Genomic DNA, 23,246 nt, shown 5'->3' with positions numbered 1-23,246 from the left:
AAAAAAAAAAAACAAAAAAACACCAGACGCAAGCTCCCACTTCCTTAAACCACCTTCTTTCTTGTATACTCTTTTATGCTCTTCAGAATATGTTTCAGTTTTCTCTTTGATATTTTAGGCGAAGATACTGCTTTTTTTTTAACAAGTCATATGGGGCTGCTTCCTAGATCGCACAGGAGCAGCAAACACAGGCTTATTTCACAATCCATTTCAACAAGTACTGACATATAGACACACCAACTTTAAATGTGAACGTTTCTTATTTTAATTAAACTTTTGAATATACTCATAGCATTATAAGTTTGCCGGTGCGGCTGACTCAGGTAATGTAACAATCAAGAATCTTACTATAGTCCTGTAGTGCGAATTGACTCCTTGATATAGCAAAGATATTGCAACGTCGAAAACTAGAACAGATTTTCTGTATGTGACTTTGTGCGACTTGTCAGAATTTTCTTTGAAAGCCAGAGTCAGAAGGTCATTAATCGCTTTTAATTCCAAACAGATCTGTGACAAGTTTAAATTGGTGCAAAGTGGATTGCTTGATTTAATAATAATAATAAAAGTGTGCAAATTTCTTCAATGTGTTCAGCAAGAGCTTGATTTATAAGGCCTCCTCTCCAGTGCCAGTCTTATGAGTGTTTTTTCCTCAAACCTTTGTTTTTGAATTTCTAGGGACTTCACACTGTTACAGTGAAAAGAAATTTTGGTTTTGAGAGAATACAAATAATATTACTTGCAAAGTGGAGGTGGTCTCTATTCAGAAACTAGCTAAATTATCCTTATCACACTAGTAACTTGTTAAATATCTTGGTGAATTTTCCAAGTATTGCATAGTTTGCATGTGTTACACCTTTCACATCTTCGAAAGCTGGCAGCTAAGAGAGGGCCTAATGTCAAATTGAAAATTTCCTAGGAAACAGTAAAGAAAAGTGATGTTCAACTGTTCTAGTTTATTGCTTAAATGTATCTTCCTAGTTGAAACAAGACTAAAGAGAAAACATTTGTCCTTGTGAATACTTTTGTTTACTGAAGTAGTTTGTTTCTCCTCTTGTTACAGAACAGGAATAGGTAGCTCAAATCCTGTGACCGCTGCCTGAGTCATCTCCTCCAGGCTAGGAGCCAGCTTCTTGAATGAGATCTAGTTGCATACAGGCATGTATTTATTGTGGTCGCAGTGCTGATTAGTTCTAGAGAAGAGAAATGTTTATTCCAATAAGGTAACAGGCTCCATTTGTTACTTTGTATAGCACAGACACTGTGGCAACAGTAAGGTAGAAAATACTAGTTAGTCCTGTGTTGCCTTTGAAGAGGTGGAACCCTTCCTTGTGCTAGGACGGTTTTAGTCTGTACCTCGATGGAGCCACTGTAAAAAGCATTGTTACTCAGGTTATTGCACATAAAAAGTTACATAATACACAAAGCATGCGGTATTTCCTAATATCCACATTGGGTGACACGTACAGAGCCAAGCTGTTAAAATATTACATAAATGAGAAATATTTTTCAAAGCGCTGGAATAGGATGGCAGCAGATGGTGCTATAATCAAAGACAAAAACACTTTTTTTTAAAAAAAAAAAAAAAGGCAAAACAAAACAGATACTTCCTTTCTCAAATGCTAAGACTAAAGGTATTCCAGAATGCAATTTTATCTTGAATTAACACAATAATGTGTTACTTATTTTTTAAGCAGTTTTTATTTAGGCATATAACAGTCTCTTAAAATAGCACAGTTGCACAGCAAAGCTGACGTGGGGCTGAGGGGTTGGGGCGTGCCCTCGGGCGCTTTCTGTGAGCTGCGGTGCAGGCTGGAGCAGGGGAGGGCGGCAGCAAGGAGGCCGCGCTGCCGCTGCCCTGGCAGGCGGCCGCCGCTGCCGCAGGGCTCCTCTGCCCTGGCCCTGACTGCCTTCTGCTGCGCTGCACTCTGAGCTGCCGGGAAGATGCTGGAATCTCCTGAAAATGACACAGATTAGCCCCCAAACGTACGTACCAAGGCATCCAATGTATTTTATGTATGCTTATTTCCTACGTGTGCTGAAAAGGCCCCGTTTGTAAGGGACAGTGCAGTGTTTCCAAAGATTGTCAGAAGGAAGCAGAATTGCTATGTCTGTATGAAATACGCAGCTGCTGACAAGTTCTGTGGGGAGAGGCTGGAAGTTCCCATGGAAGCTAAACTACTTTCCTTTTACAGCCTTTTTAACATCCGAAGCTTCAGTAGGCCTGCATTAAACCTCTCATGTATTGCCGTTCAGCTCAGTTAGGCGTTGCTTGTGTAGTTTGATGTGCGTTGAAATAAAACTGGCCTAATAAATGGATGCTGCCTGGGGCATGGCAATGACGGTGTCTTTCTGTCTGACCCTGGAACTGGGGTTACATTTGCTTATCTGCTTGCTCCGTAATTTGGCTCACGGACTGTAATAAACCTGAAAATGATCTTGGCTTTAAACCCTTGTTTATTAAATTATATAGAGCCTTCTCTTCAAACACTAGGCCTTGGAGACAGTCTGGTCAAAATATATTATTCTTACTGCTTTGTATAGATAAAATGACAGTTAAGCTATTTTATTCACTTTGTGAAAGCAAAAGAAAATGGATATGCTCCCTTACAGGTAAAATCCCCCAACTATTGTTGATCATAGCCTAAGCACCCAAGCAACAGGCAAAACTGAAGGTCTCAGTTCACCCTCAATGACCGAAACTGCAATGTGAGCCACTTGTGTGTCATGTGTGAAAGTAATGACAGTATTTTGATTATCCAGCACCCTGATTTAGAAAAGAAAAAAGTTGCTTGGAAATCTGACTCAAAAACTTGGAGGGTAGTTTGAACGTGACTTGGCACTGTCAAGCTGATAAATGGCTTCTCTCGTCGGAGAAGATGGAACTCTCTGAGCTCTTTCTCTGTTAATGTATGTTCTTCAATCAGGGCAAAGAAACAGTCTGTCACAGAAATGAAAGCACGCAGATGACAACTGCTTATGGCTGAAACTTGTCTGTATACTTTACAAAAAAATTGCCAAGTTCCTAATTTCATTAAAATTGGTCACTAGTAGTAAAACAACCTAAATTTATCATATGATTCATTTTAAATAACTCTGGTTGCCCTGAGAAATACACTGACAGCTGATAGCAACAGGATCTGGAAGCAGGAATTGCGCTATATAAACTGGCATGGTTTGCACTTGAATTCACTCCGAAGTGTAGCTTTGCAGACCGAGAGATGTGCTTCCTTTGCTTGAAATAAAAATACGAGGGTTGTTTTGTAGAATTCACTTAGCATTTTATATAAACCTGTGTTTGGATATCTGTGTCGTAGCAGATCAGAGCTTTCAGCAGTACATTCTCAAATGTATTTGTATATTAAATCGGGAGAGGATGCATTTTTTTTTCTTCTCACAGCGAACCTGAGGCCCCCTGTATTTGTGTTTGGTGACTCCCATGACACCACACGCAAAATCTCATTAGTCCTTCATTGCCTTGTGTTGTTTCTGTTTTAATAGCTTCTGACAAAGAAGAGAGGCTTAGGAGAAAGTAACAAGCTTTTGTGCTGTGTTATTTAAGGAAAGTAGTTCACCTCTTGCTTGTGACATGTCTCTCTTATCTTGTAGGACTTGCTCGTATCTCAGACCCTCTAAATCAACTTCTAAACATCAAGACTGCAAAACAAGATTCTAAATAGTCTAATGTAAACCTTGAGAGTCACTAACTTCCAGTTTGTTCCAAGCAGTGTCTCTCTTTAGATGAGAGAAAAAAAGAGGAGATTTTAATAGGCTCATCATCTGTGTTGGTATATATAGGGCAATACGATGTGAGCTGGTAGTAGAGTGGTACTAACCTAGCCTAGCAGAAGGTCATGCAACTTGTTTTCCTCCTTTGGAGAGTTTCTTTGGTACCTCTGCAGAACTCTGCACACCTGGGCGTTGAGAAGGAGACTTCTTTGGTTATGGAGCTTCACAGCACTTGCAGTGTCCTGTGTGCCCCTGTGTTATGTTCTCTGGGCGAAGAATGTCTCCTCACAAGTAGTAGTAGGGACAGAGGTTAAACATTTACTGCTTTTGGTTTTGAGTCAGCATAGTAATCTACTGTATGTGAGGGCTGTTCTATGATTAGTGCTTGCACGTTAATGACAATTATCATGAATGACAGATCTGCATATGTTAAACTTCCAAAATATCTGGGTTTTGTTGACAACTCACTATAAGATGTGCAACACTTCTCCAAGGCCATGTCTCAACATGTGCAAGTCATCGTAACACAAACTGGAAAAAAGACCCCTCTTATGGATAAATAGAGGTATAAAGTATTATGCATTAAAATGGAAAATGAAATGTCTGTTTCAGTCTCTGTAACTACTCCTCTGCCAGTCAAGTATGGGGGGGGGCATTATAATAATAATAATACTTTTATACACCAGAGGCAACCTGTACTAGACAATGCCTGAATTTTAACTTCAGAAAGGCTAAGTTACCATTAGCATGGGAAGCTGATATAGTTTAGGTAAACCAATTCTCAAACAAAATAACAATCAGGTGAAGTTAAGTAAAGTAAAACAAATAAGATGCCAGAGAGAGGTTGTTGCTTTTAAATGTGTATTTTGTAATGTGTACTTTACCCTCTTGCAGAAACATAAATGGGCGGTAAGAGGAGCACAACTGATCAGAGAAGACACGATGGGTATCCATTTTCTTCTGCTAGTTCTAGGGATTTGCGGGGCCCAGTACAACCCCAACACTCAGCCCGGGAGGACAGCTATTGTGCATCTCTTTGAATGGCGCTGGGCCGATATTGCTCTCGAGTGCGAACGCTATTTAGCTCCTAATGGATTTGGAGGAGTTCAGGTATGTTGTTTCCTAGCAGTAGGTAGTAAAATTGCTTCATAGATGATAACTTGTTTTTCAGAGCAAAATGTTCAATTTAACAAAGGACATGTTTTGGGAAAGAAAAATAGAAATTGGTAATGGGGTAGTAAATGCTTACAAATACATTCCTAGGCAATCATCGTGTAAGGGTGAGTTTACTTCATCACTCCAAAAGGCATATGTTTTGCTTTCTGTACTGTTTCATTTGGATGAATTAAAATTTCAGATTGCCGACTAAATCTTTATTTACTGCTGTGAAGAATAGAAAGAAGGATCTCTGTTATCCCTATCTCACATATCTCTGTTTATCTGCTCGATATTATTTAAATCAAGGAAAGCTTTTAAGAGCTAGACAAACATAAAATGAAACTATGACAGAGAAAAAGAGCTCCTAGAGAGAGTACCAGGATGCTGAAGGTTAAAAAAAAAAAAAAAAAAAAACCACACAACAAAAAAAAACAGCAATGAAGAAAACAAAAAACTCCCTAGGCTGCTGACTGTGTGCACCCAGACTGGCAGGTTTCTCTCTAAAGCCTAGTGTCAGAGTAAGCCATTAAAAGGCCCTGCCTTGCAGGTATGTGGGGTAAGCAGGCAGAAATGAGCCGAAAGCAAGTCTGGGCTGGGGAGGAGGCGAGGTGGTGGGGATGTGGGGCAGCCATGGGACAGGCACGTGTTCCAGCGGAGCCAGCGGCGGCAGGTGGCTGTGGTGTTGTCCGGAGAGCGGTAACCTATTACAGCGTTTCGGTTTGTTTGCTGGCTTGCTCTGGAAAACCTGATGAAAGAGTGCCACAGCAGCCTGCCTGCCTGTCTGTTGTAACCCGGGAGTTAAAAGGTTGGCCTAAGAACTTTCCTGTGATTTTTTAAAAAAACACATCCTTTCTTTGCAACCTTCTTTCCAGAGTCACAGGCCTGGTTGATTTTGAAACCAATTTTTCAAACTACAGTATACTCCTGCATTCCTTTATAACTCCTGACTGTGACAGTCATGTAACAAACCATGGCTTTCAGAAAGAAAGTATTTACAGGTGCAAACTGCTACTCAGCTTGTCCCAAAGTTGTGGATGTAAAGTAAGCTGTAACCCAGAGATCTGTACATGAAATGGTAGGATCAGATGGTTATGCCCAGAGACTTGGAGATGGCAGCAAAAGCTTGCTGCCCAAAAGGTGTTCTGGAAAGAGCCCATAAAGGGAAAAAGCTTATCTGGGAACTGTGAGAAGTCTCATTGCATATACGCTTCTATCCAAAACATTACAAAAATTACCAAAGAAAGTCAGATCTGTTTTAAAGATGTTACCTCAGTTTCTTGTTTTATAGTCAGTTCCTTCCTGACTTTGGACTATTTCTAATGACTTAACTGTTCAGATTTCAGGTCCATGTCCCCAAACATGATTAGGGACCTATGTCCACAGACATCATTTTATGGTATGTTTTAACCTGCCGAAGGTCTGGACCCAAGTCTTTTTTTTCCAGTTGACTACAGTGGGAGTAGAGGATATGGAAGATCTGTGTGGGCTAGGTATTGTGAGCTTCTTGGATTAAAGGGATGTGATTTTCTATTTTTGTGTTCTTCCTCTAACACTACTGAGCAAACATTAAGTAAACCATAAGCAGTACCCTATTACCAGGAGACACCATTTTATTTACAGATTTCTCCTCCAAATGAAAATATTATCATTACTGATCCTTGGCAACCATGGTGGGAAAGATACCAGCCAGTCAGCTACAAGCTCTGCACACGATCTGGAAATGAAACAGAATTTAGAGACATGGTGACCAGATGTAACAATGTTGGAGTAAGTGCTTTGAAAACCTTGTGTTAGTAGTGCAAGGATATAGATGCCAGGAAGTTTAGAAAGGATGATGTGGTAGCTTTGGAGCAGAGGTGTTTGTTGTTTGTTTCATTTACTTGTCTATCTGTTGGCATGCATGTTGTACCGCCACTGCTATATAGGTTTAGGAAAACTGTCTGACAATTTTTAAAAAAGTGGAATATTTTAAATACAGAGCATGTTGGGGGAAGCAAGTGAGCAGAAGTAGGTGGATAGGACAGGAGATAAGAACAAGACAACATTATTTAGTTAGTGGTGCTGTGGGAAGTAGCTTCCCCAAGCTGAATTATGAATTTTATTCTCTAGGTACATATTTATGTGGATGCAGTAATCAACCATATGTGTGGAGCTACTGCTGGTGCTGGCAACCATGCTACTTGTGGAAGCTATTTCAATGCAAACACTGAAGATTTTCCAGCTGTGCCATACTCTGGCTGGGACTTTAATGATGGTAAATGTAAATCTAGAAGTGGAGACATTGAAAATTATCATGACGTATCTCAGGTAAACCTAAAACTGTAAATGTATTTTTCATGTCTGTCTGTTCTTGAACTATTATTTCTTTGCTCCTCTTTACTGTCAGACAAAAAAGATGAAACGTCCCATGGAAAACCAGCCTAATTAAAAATAGAGGTTGATCAGAACAGCATTACTAATGTGAGCTCCATTTTTTAATAAGAATAGCTCTACCTTTTTAGATACAGACAATGAGCTTAGGTACTTTACAAAGACAATTTTAAAGTTCTTAAAATTTATTTAGGGATTATTCTGTGTTTTTTAAAAAAGGTTAATATTATTATTAATTACCTCATTTATTATGTGGATGATTTCTTTGGCCTCCAATTCGGGAGAGAGAAATTAGAATTTCAAAAAGAAAAATAATAAGGCTAACATCTGGCAAGCTAAACTTGTATTTATAGATTCCCCTTCTTAAGAAAGACCTGCTGGTTTGCAGATAAGAAGTCTGTCTGTTCCTATATGGCAGATTATAAGATCAGGATTGCACTATTACAACAGAGCAAGTAATTATTTTAGAAAAATAGATAGCTACTTTTCTTGAACATGTCTTGTGCCCTTCAGATGTATTTAATCTTCTTTAAATCTAAGCTTAAGAGAGAGGGTTTTGGGGGAGATAAAAGAGGGGGGATTTTAAATGTCCAAGGAATCTTGAGCAGTTCTTGAGGAGCATCTGAAATGCCAGATCTGTAGTACATGTTGTGATACAGGCTGAGGTCCCTCTCTCCAAGCGGATATGCGTAGCTGTGGAAACCCACTGTAAAAGTTATTAAACATATAGTGAATGTACTGAAATGCTTTTCTAAAATACATTGTTTTGATGAAAGTCCATGCCCATTGTTTTGTATTTACAGGAAACAAAAACAAAAAAAGGTCCAGGGAAAAAAGGGTTTAACGTTTAGTAAAGCTATATAACTCAGGACTTTTTAAAATTTTGAAATATCACTTCTAGAAGTCTTTCCTGCAGTAAAGAAGAAATGGATGCAATTGAAGAGAGTAACGAATCTGTATGTTAATACACTGGAATAAAAATAATACATCATTTGTGCCCAATACTTGCATTAAAAAGCTGATAGTAGATTTAATGTTATGTTTCTCTCTTGTATTTCTTCCGCACTTACAGCTGTGCGGGCTGGGTGAATGCAGACTGCTTGGTGCCCCTGCTGTGTAGATGTAAATAACTGTTGGAGGCGTAAAATATGCATAGTAGACAATGACTAGTGGAAGTTTTATTTTGGTATTGTATTATAGACAAAATTCAAAAAAATATATTTAGATCACTGTATATCATTTGTTAGATGAAAAATATTTCATATCAAATTTTTTTTATAGGTCCGTGACTGCCGCTTGGTTAGCCTTCTTGATCTGGCCCTGGAGAAGGACTACGTGCAGTCAAAAATTGCAGAATACATGAACTACCTCATTGATATTGGGGTAGCAGGCTTCCGGATTGATGCTGCCAAGCATATGTGGCCTGAGGATTTGAAGGCAACTTTAGACAAGCTGCACAATCTAAATACTAAGTGGTTTTCTCCAGGATCTAAACCTTTCATTTACCAGGAGGTAATTAATTTTCTTAAACTCACCTTACAGGTACATTTTTGTAGATACACTGTAGACTCGGTCCTGCCCTTGAAGCTGTGCTTTGCTTGAGCTAGGACTGAGCACCTATCAGACTGAAGATCTATAGAAATAGATGTTAAGATTTAGTAGCCACATTTTCAGATCTCTGATCTACCTGCTAATGGGCATTGACATGCAAAATGCCTCAATAGTTTTGGAGCTTCTGAGCTGATAACCTGGAAATTTCAATTGAGATGAAATCTACTGCATTTAAGTTAGTGTAAGAACTTGACTGATTTCAGAAAGAGATGATTTCACTCTGTTTTTTGTATTCCAGGTACATAAATTGCAACAGAAGATGGCATAATCACTGTTTCTTGAAATTCAAAATTTGTTTTACATATCAGTAACAAATTCTAGTAAGAGCTGAGAAACTAGTAACTGTTGGTTTCAGTCAGCAGAAGCTAAAGTCACTAGACATATTTTATTAAATCATTGTGTTACCTATAAGGTCTAAGGTACAAAAAATGCAACATACTTTAGCTATATCATGAAAATAAGAAGTGAGGTGGCCCGTGTGCTGGAACCAATAGCACTGGGATCTAGACTAAAGATAAAGTTGTTATGGCCCAAGGCTTAATTATGCTGTAGTGATCAATGAGGGTAATGAGGTAGATGGTGGAGATAAAAACAAAGTAATCACAGCTGGGCTGGGATAAAAAGAAATAAAATAGCTTTAAATGCAATTTTGAAAGTAAGTGGAATAATATAATTAGCTCAAATCATTATTCTTTCATAGAACAGCTTCTAGGGCAGTTCACTTTACATCTTTGTTAGCTAAAAGGAAAGTTTTCTCTTTGCTCCACCAGGTAATTGACTTGGGTGGAGAGCCGATCACAGGCAGCCAGTACTTTGGAAACGGCCGAGTGACGGAATTCAAATACGGTGCAAAACTGGGGACCGTGATCCGCAAGTGGAATGGCGAAAAGATGGCCTACTTAAAGTAAGGGTGACACCTCCCTGTGACTTCTGTGGGATACCGCAGCCGGATGCGCAGCTGGACAGGGTAGCCTCAAGCCTTTGTCTTTTTGTCTAGGAACTGGGGAGAAGGCTGGGGCTTTGTGCCTTCCGACAGAGCCCTGGTCTTTGTGGACAACCACGATAACCAGCGGGGGCACGGGGCTGGTGGAGCGTCGATTCTAACCTTCTGGGATGCCAGGTAAGAGACGCCGTTGCCTGGGTGATGCTGCTTTGGTGGGTTTTCTCCCTGGCATGATGTGCCTTTCCATGTCTCCTCCCTTGTGGTCTTACAGGCTTTACAAAATGGCAGTTGGTTTCATGCTGGCTCATCCATATGGATTCACGCGGGTGATGTCAAGCTTTCGTTGGCCAAGATATTTTGAAAATGGAAATGTAAGTTTATAACAGTTGTCAATGAATATACAAACAAGCAAAATACTTACGATTTGTATATTGATTTTTCATGAAGGATATTAATGATTGGGTGGGTCCACCTAGCCACCCAGATGGATCAATCAAAAATGTTACCATTAATTCAGACAACACTTGTGGAAATGGTTGGATCTGTGAGCATCGCTGGCGTCAAATCCGGTAAAGCAATATAAACAGCTACTTGCATGTATATTTTCCACTGGAGTGGAGATGTTTCAGTAGCAGTAAATGGATTTCATTCTTTCTGTTTTCAGGAACATGGTTATCTTCCGTAACGTGGTGGATGGTGAGGCTTTCTCAAACTGGTGGGACAACAAGAGCAATCAAGTGGCTTTTGGACGTGGTAATAAAGGATTCATCGTCTTTAATAATGATGACTGGTAAGTAGAAGAGGAATAGAATTAGTATTCTAAGCAGCAGAGAAACCTTTATAACTTCTTGTGAGATCCATCACAGCTTTTTAACAGTTCTGTCTTGCTTATTGATGGTTTAAAGTTAGTGTTTTCTACTCTACCGGGAGCACTCTTCACTGTCCTAGGTTAAGCCATGTACTCTGCTCTTTCTAGTTCCTAATTTGGGAAGCTGGATCCAGCACGGAAGAGCTTGGTCAGCCAGCAATTTCTGGACTTACAGAGATGAGGGAACTTGGCAACTCAGACAAATGGCCCTGGTCCAAAATGGTCCAAAAGTGACAGTTTTAGAAACTGTGTAACTAAGGAATTTGGGTGAGATGGTTTGAGAGAAAAACTTCTAGGACTAGCTCAGATCTATAATAACTAGAAATACATCAGGGTAGATGAGGAACTGAAGAATGCAGTGATTGGGTCCTGTCCACCACAACAGTTGCTTTCGGATCTTCTGCAAAGACTTGGGAGGAGTTTTGTTAGGGCTGATTGTTTGTTAGGCTATTTCGGTATGTTCTTCTAGGCTACTGTGTTGTCAGAAATAGAAAAAACCCAGAGAATCTATTCCTGGATTACTTTTAAGTTCCTAAAAAAGCAGGGTGCTAGCTGAAAAATTTAAGAGTTTCTGAGACCTAGAAAAGGGATAATCTAAAAAAAGGTAAATTATGTTTGGTAAGAAGGATGGGGGATGGGGAATGAAAAATGAAAATCACATTCTACGGTTTAAAGTTCTAGAATTTTAGTTCTGAAGTTCCTGGAGACAATACCTGAACTTCTATCACTGTTGATAGACAGTCAGGTGAAGGAGATGTGACCATACAGAAGCTAAGGCTTAGGCATCGGAAGTGAGCATCTGAAGGTGTAGAAATGGCCTGTTAGTGTCTGTGGTGCGCTAGTCACCTTCTCTCTCTGTCTCTCTCTGAGAAACTACAGCTGTGGCTAGAGTGATGCCCACGGGTCGGAGTAGCAGCAGCTGAAGTTTTGGCAGCTGGGAGTGAAAAGGCAACGCTCTCGCCTCTCTCCTGCCATCCAACCTGAATGGGCTGGACAGTCCCAGTTCTAATCACTGCCAACAGCGTGTGTCCTGCTGCGAAGCCCGGTGAACCCTTTGGTTTTGTCCCATACTCCTTTTTTGATGGCTGGTGGTATCCCTGCAGCCTGAGTTAGCTTCCTGCGCTTGCGTTGCTGGTCCAGAGGGCCAAAAGGAGAGGGTAGGGGGTGATACAGGGATAAACCGAGAGCTCTCTCCCATCCCATTGCCCTTCAGAGTGATGGGCTAGCATCAGATTCGGAAGTGCTCGAGGCGGGTTGAAAGGCCTGTTTTGAAAACCTGGCCTAAAGAGCATTCACTTGTTTTCACCTAGGGAATTGAATCAGAGTTTGCAAACCGGGCTGCCCGCTGGTACCTACTGCGATGTTATTTCTGGAGACAAGGAGGGCAGCGGATGTACTGGAAAACAGGTGTACGTTTCCAGTGATGGCAAGGCCTATTTCCAGATTAGTAACAGCGATGAAGACCCATTTGTTGCAATTCACGTTGATGCTAAATTGTAACTCAAGTGAAAGGTGTTTCTGCTCTTGGTCTGCATGTGTGCAATCGCCTTGTATTCACGAATGAGTGATTCTCCAGATCTAGCAAATAATAAATGGGCTTTAAATGAAAGAGTGATGCTTCTTGTCTTACTGGATGGGATTGTGACTTTCTCACGCCATACTTAGTGGCAGGGCAATGGTAGGTTTTAAGGATGTGCTGGCAATGTGACCCTGTGCTTCCCAGAGCGCAGGAGCAGCAGGGAAGAAAGCCTGGGTAAGTTCAAAGGGCTTATTTCCGAGGCCGATGCATGCACACGCGTCACGTGCTGAGGAGTGGCCACGTTGCGGCCAGTCAGCTGCTAGCGGTGTGTATCGACCCCAAAACGAGGTGCCTTTCTGGTGGCAAAGCAAACAGAGCGTCTGCCTCGGCAGATGCCAGCGGCCTGCTCCAAACTCACACTCACGGTGGCTATTGCAAAGGGGCACGTGAAGCGAGATGCGTGTCCGGGCATCGCTTAGACATCGTGCCAGCGGCATAAGCTCAGCACCATCTCCACGGTGCATTGCGTTTGACAGTTGTGTAATATCTCGCCTACTTACGGAGCCTGAGCACAGAATGGGCAGCCGCCACAATTTTACCGTCAGCCATGAGGCAATCCCCGGGTAAAAGTGAGCGTGCCACCGCCGCTTGAAAGCAAAATGCCTCCTTGGGAGAAAGCACTTGGCGTGACCCAATCCGCAAAGGCCATTGCAAGAGTGACTGATTTTGAGCACAAGGTACACTTTGAAAGGCTGTTTCCCTTTTCCGGAGGCAGGGAGCGTGTGCGGTTGCGCTGGGGAGGGATTGGCTCAGACGGGGCTCAGGGCGTTTGGCAGTGTAGTGGTGGTGGGGGAGCCCGGGGAAAGGCCGTGTCCCTGGCCCGGGGCTGAACCTGCCATCTCCCTCGGTAGGGGTGGCTAGAGCCAGCTTGCCGCGGGCAGAGGGCCTGCTGGCCGACCGCAGCCTTCGGAGCTGCTCGCCGGAAAGGTGTCCAAGGCTGGGGAGCCCCACGTGGAAGGAGCGAGGAGGAGGAGGAGGAGGAGAGGCTGGTTTGCAGCAGCAGCAGCTAATAGCCATTGCACACCTGTCTTTTCCCCCCGGGGTCAGATCGGGGAGCCCTCCCACACCTTTGAAACAGCCTGGCCCCGCCTGCTCTTTCTCTCTCGCTGGGTCAGCGTAGCCCTGTGTGTGGGAGCTGTGCTGGCACTGAGCTACAACCCTTGGAAAGCGGGTGATGCCACGTTGGCTGTTGTTCAGAGATTGCCTGACCCAGCGCGCAGCACTCACTCTCGCCGTGAAGGTTGCTGTTTTTTTCTCAACCCGCTCCATCTACTGTGGCAAGCGATGGACCTGACACGCGTGGCCCCGGGGAGTCCACGAAGGAACAGGAGGCAAGAACGTGCCGAATAGGGAGAGGGAGGTGCCTGTGCCTGCAAGCACTTTGGGATCCAGTTTTCGTTGATGCTGGGAGGCAGTGAGCATTTTGCCGGCTGAAGCCCTCAAAGGTCGAGCCGTAGTTCTGCGCCCAATGCTGGAATCGCGTGCAGAACGGAGGCAGAAATCACGAGGCAGTGTTACGAGGTGGACGTAAAACGCTGCTTGGACCGAGACATCGACTGCTGCGAAAGGACCCGGCCTGAATTGCGGGTTTGGGGGTGGGGGTGGGAGGGAGCTTTTAATTTTACGGAGGCAATTTTGGCGCCGTGCTTTACAGCGAGGCACAAGGTAGGCAAACTGGAAGTAAGCAGCGTTGTCATCGGGAACAACGGCGGGTCTCGTAGATGGGTCGTGAAGCCCTGAGGTACAGTCAGCTTTCCTCCTGGTCTTCAAGTCGTTCCCAGAATTATTATCGTGAGGAAAATTTCATCATCTTTGTCCCTACTTCGTTTTATGTAAAATAGGTGTCCGGAAGGGCTATGCCAGTGCTGAAAGAAACGCTGAAACATTTTGGGGTCTTGTTTTCCCGTTCAAGTACAGCATTTTCCAGGGCCAAGCAGGATGTCTACTTCATTTGCTGAAGTGTAGTATTTTGGCGTTTGTGGCCCCTGTGCAATAGTGCGTTATCTGTCACAAACGAAGCGGTCCTCTCTTTCTTTGTGGAAGCTGTGAGTTTTGCTGAGTGATACCGCCATCTGAAGGCCTGAGTCCGGGGATTCTTCTGCTCGTCCTTGTCATTTTAGAGGCATTTTTGGCACACTGCCTTCCAGAGTAGCAGCCGGTAAGCAAGCTAAGTTTCTTTCCCTCCTTTGCAGTTGCCTCATTCTTCCGCAAACTCCTCTTCTGCTGTTTTTTCTCCTTGGATCTCCCCGAGCCGGTGCAGTGCTGGTGCTTGCTCGAGAGAAGACAGTGGTGTTGCTCTGCTCGCCGTGTAGCCAAGCCCAAAGCAATGGTGGTAGCCCTCGCCAAAGCACCCTTCCTAGCAAATGGCTCAGCTTTAGCTGAGTGTGCATCAGGATCCTCCTGCTGGCACGCTGGTTTCCACAGCAGTAGCTTTGGGATGTTTTGCGGTGTTGGCAGTGTTTACAAGTGAGATCCGTCTATCAGAGGTCATTTTTGTTGCTGATGAGTTCCAGTACTGTGAAGATGATAGGTGGCGCTGAGATGTACTTTTAGAGTACGTTTTGTCAGTAAGTTAAGCTCTGGCCTTTGCATGCTTAAGGGCAGATGAAATTTGGGGGCCCGAGAACTAAAAGGGCAGCTCAGGAGCTCAGCTATTGCAGTGGCCTGCTCGAGGCTGAAACGATGCCAGCCTTGCCCTCAAACACGGCGTCGCTCGAGTACTGTTGTGAGAAGGAAGTGGTCTTGCGGGAAGGGAGTGTGAGAACGAGCAGAGCTGAAGGAAGACGGGCCCCAGGTTGGCTAGGATGCCACGGCCGGGCAGTTCCCAGCTTCTAGAAGGAAGGAAAGCGTCCCAAAGGAAGCTGGCCAGGTGAGCCTGTGGGAATTTGCCAAAGCGCTACGCCTTCTGATCTAGGCAAAGTACTGATCACCACCTGAGCAGCGTCCCTCGGGTTCTCTGCAGAAGGTGCCAAGCGCGAGGGGAGTGGAAGCGGAGCTGCAACGAAGGCCAGTCAGGTCCCTAGTCTAGTGTGGGTGTGAATGGAAAGTTTTAAATGTCAACATGTTCTTTGTGTCAGCGATACCTGATAGCTCAAGTTAACTCTCCCTGAGGGAGCATCTTGGAGACGCACCTCCCTAGGTCTGCCGCGTTCCATTTTAGTAGCCTGTCTGCGAACGGTTGAAACATTTTCACAGTCTGGCCCTCACAAAGACGTTTGTGACCCATCACAAAGCTCCCTACTATTTGTTTAGCCAAGCTACATAGCAGCGAGGGAGACGCTTGCATTGCGATTGTTCTTGTGGGACAGGGAACACTTTGACGCTGTTGGGTCTGGTGCGCACGTTGACGCTGCAGCTCTCTGTTGGGAAGGCACTACCACCGCAGCGTGGTATCACTGGTGTATTCGCTGGGCAGGAGTTGTGCCAGGGCCACACGGGAAAGTACAGGAGCAGGCCTGCTTGTTTAGGTTTGCCATTTAAAAGCTTGGGCAAAGGGGACCTGCTTCTGCTTTTTCTCCCGGCGTGTAAGTTCTGGGAAAGAGCAGGCGGTACGGGACGCGCACTGAGCGACGGGGCTCGTTTCCGGAAGAACACAGTAGAGGAGGGAGTTCAGCTACCACGTGCGCCGAGGTTCCTCTGCGACTGGGATGGCGGTGCTGTATCGTGGCCTCGCTTGTTTCTCGTGGGTGCTCGCCAAGCGTATCACTGGTTTTCTGGTGAAGTTCTTTCGGCAATGGTTTTATCATCAGCATGACTCCAGCTTATTCATAAAGTGTTGTCAGTGAGGCCTTGGTTTTATATGGCAGTACCGAGTGAAGGATTGAAATCGTGCTACGAGCCAAAGCTGGAAGGTTTTGGAAGTAGGAAGTTGAGGGAGAAGCCAGGAGGGGTTCAGGCAACAGCTCCGTTTGGATTCCCACTGTAATTGTGTGTTGAGCCTCCAGGACCCTTCTGCCGTGTCTCCGTCTGGCTTCTCTTCTTTGCAGCAGCTGAGCTACCGGTCACTCAAAGGGAGCGGAGAACTTGCTCAGAGGCTCTGTTGGATAGGAAAATACTGGAAGTTTAGATCACTTTTAACCACATAGTAACAACGGAGTTGCTCCACGCAGCTGTGTGAGGGCGGTGAAAATCTGTCAGAGTTTATAGCAAGGACTGGGCAATAACTCTAGCAACATACACGTGCAGGGAAACAGGTCAGTTTCTAGTTACGTGTCAGAGTCCAACACTCTCCGACCAGGCTCTTTCAGCTATGCCCCGTGCGGAGGGTGTGAAATGTTTAGCACCAGGTTTGCTTGATTTGAGGTTACAGGGGATTTTGATTTAGCAGAGCGATACAGCAATATGCCGAAATGGCAGTGCAAGCGTCAGTTACACTTAGCCAAATACAGCAATTGCAAGGTGCGGTTGGGTCACGATACAAACGGGATTCCCGTTCCTGGTCTCTGCAGTGTGCTCACCTCCCCGACACTGGGCGTCCCCGGTCGCTGGGAAGGAATGCATGGGTTGAAAGCGCCTCAAGCCCATTGCTCTCTTCAAAGTGCTTTTGTTAGCTGTTCAGCTTTTGTACCCTGTGTTGGGCTGAGCCAGATATACACCCCCTCCCCGCCATGCTGCTCTGGCTGCCTCAGGGAGGCAGTCGCACCCCCTCTGATTAACTCAGGGAAAAACATTTACGCAGCCAGTTGACCCGCTCAGCTGTGATACAGTCAGCTGATCCATGCATCCAATATAGCCCTTTATCTAAAACACAGGTCAGCTTCCGGTCCCCTTTGTGTTGAGATAAAATCAGCTTTCTTTGCAGCAGCTGCGGTCAGTCACACCCTACCTTCTTCCCCGAGCTCCTTGGGCACGTCGCCCTTGCCCATCTCCTCTGAGCCTTCTCCCACTGTTGGGGTTTAGGGGTCGGTCGGTCACATTGTCCCTATGGTTCCCCTGTTGAAGGCTCCTGTCACGTGGCGTGATTCATCTGCCCTTGACTGCCGGTGGCTGGTCAGGTGCCTGGTTTTGTGCTCGTGTAAATCCTGAGAGCTCGATGCTTTGGAACGCTGGTGAGTTCATTCTCACAGGGCTATTAGACTTCTGGTTGTCCTCTGGCTGCATTCTTTCTGTGTTATCTTCCACCCCCCGCCCCCCTCCCCCCATTGGAGAGCCCATATGTCGCATTTCTGAGTAAGCTTTTCAAAAACGTTTTTGTTAATAAGACTTGAAAGAGTGCCGTTTTGAATGTGGGTACGCTGCCCGCAGGCTGCTCAGTTGGTGATAGTGTGTATCGTTGTGAAAAAGTAGTTTATCTTCAGGTGTTGGGCAATTCAGGAAAGATCAAAAATGCGGAAAGGTACTCAGCTAGGTAACCAGATAACAACTGACAGCATTTATCTGTGTGAAATCTGTCAGCTGCAGAGGGACCCGTGTCATCGTGCAGGAGTATAAGTAGCCGGTGGGAAGACCACAACCTCAAACGGCAGACACCATGCAAGTCCTCCTCCTGCTCGCAGCTGTGGGGTTTTGCGGGGCCCAGTACGACCCCCATACTCAGTATGGGAGGACCTCTATTGTGCACCTCTTTGAATGGCGCTGGGCTGATATCGCTCTCGAGTGCGAACGCTATTTGGCTCCTTATGGATTTGGAGGAGTTCAGGTACGCTGTTTTCCTGGCAGTAGGCAGTAAAATTGCTTTGTTTAATAAATCCAAATGTCTGAATCCGAGACAGCAGAGTCCAAGCAACTGTTCTGCTGAAGATGGAGGTGAAAGTAATATGAGCTGTTAGACGCAACCCTAGCTCCTGCAAGGCTCGTTATGTTGCATCTCTAGCAGATCAGTTAGAGAGGCATGCTTTCCTCCAAAATTTGTCGCTTGCAAAGCTAAGATTTCCTCTCTATCTATCTTTTTCCAGTGGAAGTGCCTAACTGTGGAGTTTTGGCATTTCTAATGCCATCACGGTTCCAGACAAAAATCCTGTCTGTAGCTTCAGCCCTGCAATGTGTGTGGCCTTCGAAAGCAAACCTGTGCTGAACCTGGGCAGCCCACGGGAACCGAAGTAAACTTCTTCCGTGCCAGCCTACAGGACTGGCACCTCACAGACCAGAGCTTATGCTGGGGGAGAGGGAGCCGGGGTTGGACTGCAGCCTGCTTCTCCCGGAAATCCAGGATAGATCTCGGCACGGAGCCCACGCTTTGCACTTCAGACCTAGAGTAAGAAAGAATTTGTATTTTACAAAGGTGCATCTTTTCCACTGCAGGTTTCACCTCCAAATGAAAATCTGGTTGTAACTAGCCCCAATAGACCCTGGTGGGAAAGATACCAGCCCATCAGCTACAAGCTCTGCACTCGCTCAGGAAATGAAGACGAATTTAGAGACATGGTGACCAGATGCAACAACGTTGGAGTAAGTGCCTGGAGGACGTGTAAATACTATGGGAGGAGGCACTGTTTTGGCTGGGGGAGGTTGCTGCTCCCATTCCCAAAGGAGGCAGAGAATAGGGGAAAGGCCGGGGGGGAAGAGGAAGAGCTAAAGGTGATGCAGGAAAACTCTGGCTATTGCTTTACCACTCTTAGAAACCATACTGAAATGCAGTGACTGCTTTTCCAGGTTCGTATCTATGTGGATGCGGTTGTCAACCACATGTGTGGCTCTGGGGCTGGCTATGGCACCCATTCTACCTGTGGAAGCTATTTTAACGCTGGCAGCAGAGACTTTCCAGCTGTGCCGTACTCTGGCTGGGATTTCAACGACGGCAAATGTACAACTGCAAGTGGAGAAATCGAAAATTACGGCGATGCTTATCAGGTAACTTTCTGTGGTGAAAGTTTGGCATCTTCTTTGTTGACCACATTCGTCGTTGCGTTTGTTCTCTCCTGTTGTGTAAACGTTGTAGTGCAGCAAAAGGAAGGGAGGAGGTTGTCACAGAAATCGTTGCTTAGTCACCTGAGTCGTGACTGAAGTAATCAACGCCGGCTTCTGTGTAGGCCGGGTACTGTAGGTACGTACTATCGTAAGAACTGAGAAAGCAAGAAGCCTTCTCACCTGTCACATGCGGGCACGTGCAGGAGTATGCTCCGGAGTTGAGTCCAAGGTACTCAGCTCAGGCGGCGAGCAGTTAGGGCTTGTAGGCGTAGCTGACACTGGTAAGGAGCCCCCGTAGAAAACTGGCAGCAGTGCAAAGCGTTACCCTGGCTGAGCGTGTTGCTCTTTTCCGTATATTAGATCAGCGTTTGTTCTTTCTCGGGTTTAGAGCTCTTACTGCGTCCGCTTTGCCACCATACACCATGCTGCTTCTCGTCCTAAATTCTGAGGACAGCTATGCGGAGAGATGATATCCTTCAGCGACTGCCCAAACTTGAGAGTCAGGCTGTGGAATGACCTTATCACCGTTTTGGTGCAGACTTTGGAGGAATTCTCTTCTGTAGGGTTGTGACGTACAGGCTGAGTGGACTTGACTAGCTGAAAAGCCCGAGCATTTTATTGCAAGATACGCGTTTTCTGGCCTGAAGGAGTGACACCTCAAAACTTTTTTGACAGGTCCGGGACTGCCGCTTGGTTGGCCTTCTGGATCTGGCTCTGGAGAAGGACTATGTGCGCTCCACAGTTGCTGCGTACATGAATCGGCTCATAGATATTGGGGTAGCAGGCTTCCGGCTTGATGCTGCCAAGCATATGTGGCCTGGGGACATAAAGGCATTTCTAGACAAGCTGAACAACCTGAATACTAACTGGTTTTCTTCAGGATCTAGACCTTTCATTTTCCAGGAGGTAATCTCTTTTTTTTTTCCCCCTCTGTTTCTTTTGCTCCCCCACCCCCACGCCCCCGTCGTCTTCCTGTCGTCTTTGTTCCTTCCCATCTTTCCCTTCCCCACGCAGGGGAATGGAAGTAATGATATGGGCTTGATCCTACGCCGCCGCAAAGGCCGAGCCCTGCAGTCTGGCGGTCAGAAGTCTAGATTGAGACTTGCGCTCCAGAATCGCAAGACGCTTTGAAATCTTCATGGAGCAGCTCCCTGGAGATTTCTAAGAGTCATGTGACTAGGAGGGGATGGTGCAGTCCATGGTGACAACTGTACAGCCGAAGAAAGGGCTGAGCACTTCTCTGGAGCAGACCTTCACAAATGATGAGTAGTTTTGCTTTTTGCAAGAGCCTCTACCACAGACCGTCACCCAACTTTTTCCTGCCTTTGTTCAGTCCCATTTTCACACGTCTGCATTGTGCTGTTTTATACTGAGTTGGGGTTGATTACATAGCAGAAGCAAAGGTGCTTAGCAGAGCACAGAAGTTATTTCTCTCGATGTGAGGCAAGAACTAGCGTTCAGGGCTGTACACTGTATACTCTCTGTTTTTCTTTTTTTTCTTCCCCACCTTGTTTGGTCAGGCTGTCACAGACCCCTGCTTTCTCTTTGCTCCACCAGGTAATTGACTTGGGTGGAGAGCCGATCACAGGCAGCCAGTACTTTGGAAACGGCCGAGTGACGGAATTCAAATACGGTGCAAAACTGGGGACCGTGATCCGCAAGTGGAATGGCGAAAAGATGGCCTACTTAAAGTAAGGGTGACACCTCCCTGTGACTTCTGTGGGATACCGCAGCCGGATGCGCAGCTGGACAGGGTAGCCTCAAGCCTTTGTCTTTTTGTCTAGGAACTGGGGAGAAGGCTGGGGCTTTGTGCCTTCCGACAGAGCCCTGGTCTTTGTGGACAACCACGATAACCAGCGGGGGCACGGGGCTGGTGGAGCGTCGATTCTAACCTTCTGGGATGCCAGGTAAGAGACGCCGTTGCCTGGGTGATGCTGCTTTGGTGGGTTTTCTCCCTGGCATGATGTGCCTTTCCATGTCTCCTCCCTTGTGGTCTTACAGGCTTTACAAAATGGCAGTTGGTTTCATGCTGGCTCATCCATATGGATTCACGCGGGTGATGTCAAGCTTTCGTTGGCCAAGATATTTTGAAAATGGAAATGTAAGTTCATAAAGCTGAAGCTCAATTCACTGTTCGTAAGGATCCAAAGAGAGCCAGTGAACCAGTCAAGTCTGGCTATGCTTGTAAATCTGGAGTGATTTCTGTGTCCTGTGCTGTTTCTACGTGTTGGAAATGCGGTGTTATCTCTAGCTTTCCTCTGCAGTCAGTAGCTCTGCATTTTCAGTACGAATGGTAAAACTTCTCTTTTTAATGAAAGGATGTTAATGACTGGTATGGACCACCAAGCAACTGGGATGGATCAATAAAATCTGTTACAATTAATGCAGACACCACCTGTGGCAACGACTGGGTCTGTGAACATCGCTGGCGTCAAATAAGGTAGGGCGCAGTGCAGAAACATGCAGCAAAAGCAGTTAATTTTGCATCATGCTCCTTGTTGCTTTAGAGCTCTGGCAGCTACAGCAACGGCCATTCTTTGCACCTCCAGGAACATGGTTGTCTTCCGTAACGTGGTGGATGGTGAGGCTTTCTCAAACTGGTGGGACAACGACAGCAATCAAGTGGCTTTTGGACGTGGTAGTAAAGGATTCATCGTCTTTAACAATGATGATTGGTAAGTCGTGCGGTTGGAGAGGCTGAGGGACGGTGGCTCTGGAGAGAAGTGCAGTGCCTCAAGCGCAAGCGGAAACCAAGATGATGTGTTGGGAAGGGGGCTGTCTTTGCAGGAGAACACAGTCAGGTGAAGGAGATGTGACCATACAGAAGCTAAGGCTTAGGCATCGGAAGTGAGCATCTGAAGGTGTAGAAATGGCCTGTTAGTGTCTGTGGTGCGCTAGTCACCTTCTCTCTCTGTCTCTCTCTGAGAAACTACAGCTGTGGCTAGAGTGATGCCCACGGGTCGGAGTAGCAGCAGCTGAAGTTTTGGCAGCTGGGAGTGAAAAGGCAACGCTCTCGCCTCTCTCCTGCCATCCAACCTGAATGGGCTGGACAGTCCCAGTTCTAATCACTGCCAACAGCGTGTGTCCTGCTGCGAAGCCCGGTGAACCCTTTGGTTTTGTCCCATACTCCTTTTTTGACGGCTGGTGGTATCCCTGCAGCCTGAGTTAGCTTCCTGCGCTTGCGTTGCTGGTCCAGAGGGCCAAAAGGAGAGGGTAGGGGGTGATACAGGGATAAACCGAGAGCTCTCTCCCATCCCATTGCCCTTCAGAGTGATGGGCTAGCATCAGATTCGGAAGTGCTCGAGGCGGGTTGAAAGGCCTGTTTTGAAAACCTGGCCTAAAGAGCATTCACTTGTTTTCACCTAGGGAATTGAATCAGAGTTTGCAAACCGGGCTGCCCGCTGGTACCTACTGCGATGTTATTTCTGGAGACAAGGAGGGCAGCGGATGTACTGGAAAACAGGTGTACGTTTCCAGTGATGGCAAGGCCTATTTCCAGATTAGTAACAGCGATGAAGACCCATTTGTTGCAATTCACGTTGATGCTAAATTGTAACTCAAGTGAAAGGTGTTTCTGCTCTTGGTCTGCATGTGTGCAATCGCCTTGTATTCACGAATGAGTGATTCTCCAGATCTAGCAAATAATAAATGGGCTTTAAATGAAAGAGTGATGCTTCTTGTCTTACTGGATGGGATTGTGACTTTCTCACGCCATACTTAGTGGCAGGGCAATGGTAGGTTTTAAGGATGTGCTGGCAATGTGACCCTGTGCTTCCCAGAGCGCAGGAGCAGCAGGGAAGAAAGCCTGGGTAAGTTCAAAGGGCTTATTTCCGAGGCCGATGCATGCACACGCGTCACGTGCTGAGGAGTGGCCACGTTGCGGCCAGTCAGCTGCTAGCGGTGTGTATCGACCCCAAAACGAGGTGCCTTTCTGGTGGCAAAGCAAACAGAGCGTCTGCCTCGGCAGATGCCAGCGGCCTGCTCCAAACTCACACTCACGGTGGCTATTGCAAAGGGGCACGTGAAGCGAGATGCGTGTCCGGGCATCGCTTAGACATCGTGCCAGCGGCATAAGCTCAGCACCATCTCCACGGTGCATTGCGTTTGACAGTTGTGTAATATCTCGCCTACTTACGGAGCCTGAG

The 23,246-nt window shown here is 45.8% G+C and overlaps 2 protein-coding genes across 3 annotated transcripts; both read left to right on the top strand.

Annotated features, from left to right (window-relative positions):
• Positions 1-1,119: 1,119 nt before the first annotated feature.
• Positions 1,120-12,285, top strand: LOC112989845 (pancreatic alpha-amylase-like). Of its 2 annotated transcripts, none has more exons than XM_064515829.1 (11): positions 1,120-1,155; positions 4,621-4,836; positions 6,505-6,651; positions 6,994-7,191; positions 8,536-8,766; positions 9,636-9,769; positions 9,863-9,985; positions 10,080-10,179; positions 10,256-10,377; positions 10,473-10,598; positions 11,987-12,285. In XM_064515829.1, exons 1-11 carry the CDS (start codon positions 1,135-1,137, stop codon positions 12,174-12,176), a joined length of 1,608 nt encoding a protein of 535 aa, XP_064371899.1. In that variant the 5' UTR covers positions 1,120-1,134; the 3' UTR covers positions 12,177-12,285. The 2 variants fall into 2 exon arrangements, with proteins under 2 accessions (XP_064371899.1, XP_064371900.1); XM_064515830.1 differs by lacking the exon at positions 1,120-1,155 and adding an exon at positions 1,796-1,983.
• A 5,417-nt stretch (positions 12,286-17,702) lies between these two features.
• On the top strand, positions 17,703-22,766 carry LOC135329030 (pancreatic alpha-amylase-like). The gene is made up of 10 exons (XM_064515826.1): positions 17,703-17,893; positions 18,496-18,642; positions 18,847-19,044; positions 19,777-20,007; positions 20,659-20,792; positions 20,886-21,008; positions 21,103-21,202; positions 21,420-21,541; positions 21,651-21,776; positions 22,468-22,766. The coding sequence occupies exons 1-10, from the start codon at positions 17,726-17,728 to the stop codon at positions 22,655-22,657; spliced, it is 1,539 nt and encodes a 512-aa protein (XP_064371896.1). The 5' UTR covers positions 17,703-17,725; the 3' UTR covers positions 22,658-22,766.
• The last annotated feature ends 480 nt before the right edge of the window (positions 22,767-23,246 follow it).

The sequence above is a fragment of the Dromaius novaehollandiae genome, chromosome 8 (assembly GCF_036370855.1).
Source record: "Dromaius novaehollandiae isolate bDroNov1 chromosome 8, bDroNov1.hap1, whole genome shotgun sequence".
In the NCBI taxonomy this organism is placed as follows: domain Eukaryota; kingdom Metazoa; phylum Chordata; class Aves; order Casuariiformes; family Dromaiidae; genus Dromaius; species Dromaius novaehollandiae.
Note: the sequence above shows the minus strand (reverse complement) of the source record. Positions and strands in the feature narration are given on the sequence as shown.

Excerpts from the sequence above, each read along its gene's own strand:
- LOC112989845 (XM_064515829.1), top strand. The coding sequence starts at position 1,135 with ATGAGATCTAGTTGCATACAG. Across the intron at positions 6,652-6,993 it reads CCAGATGTAACAATGTTGGA|GTACATATTTATGTGGATGC; the intron begins GTAAGTGCTTTG and ends TTTATTCTCTAG. Across the intron at positions 8,767-9,635 it reads AACCTTTCATTTACCAGGAG|GTAATTGACTTGGGTGGAGA; the intron begins GTAATTAATTTT and ends TTGCTCCACCAG.
- LOC135329030 (XM_064515826.1), top strand. The coding sequence starts at position 17,726 with ATGCAAGTCCTCCTCCTGCTCGCAGCTGTGGGGTTTTGCGGGGCCCAG. Across the intron at positions 17,894-18,495 it reads ATGGATTTGGAGGAGTTCAG|GTTTCACCTCCAAATGAAAA; the intron begins GTACGCTGTTTT and ends TTTCCACTGCAG. Across the intron at positions 21,777-22,467 it reads GTCTTTAACAATGATGATTG|GGAATTGAATCAGAGTTTGC; the intron begins GTAAGTCGTGCG and ends GTTTTCACCTAG.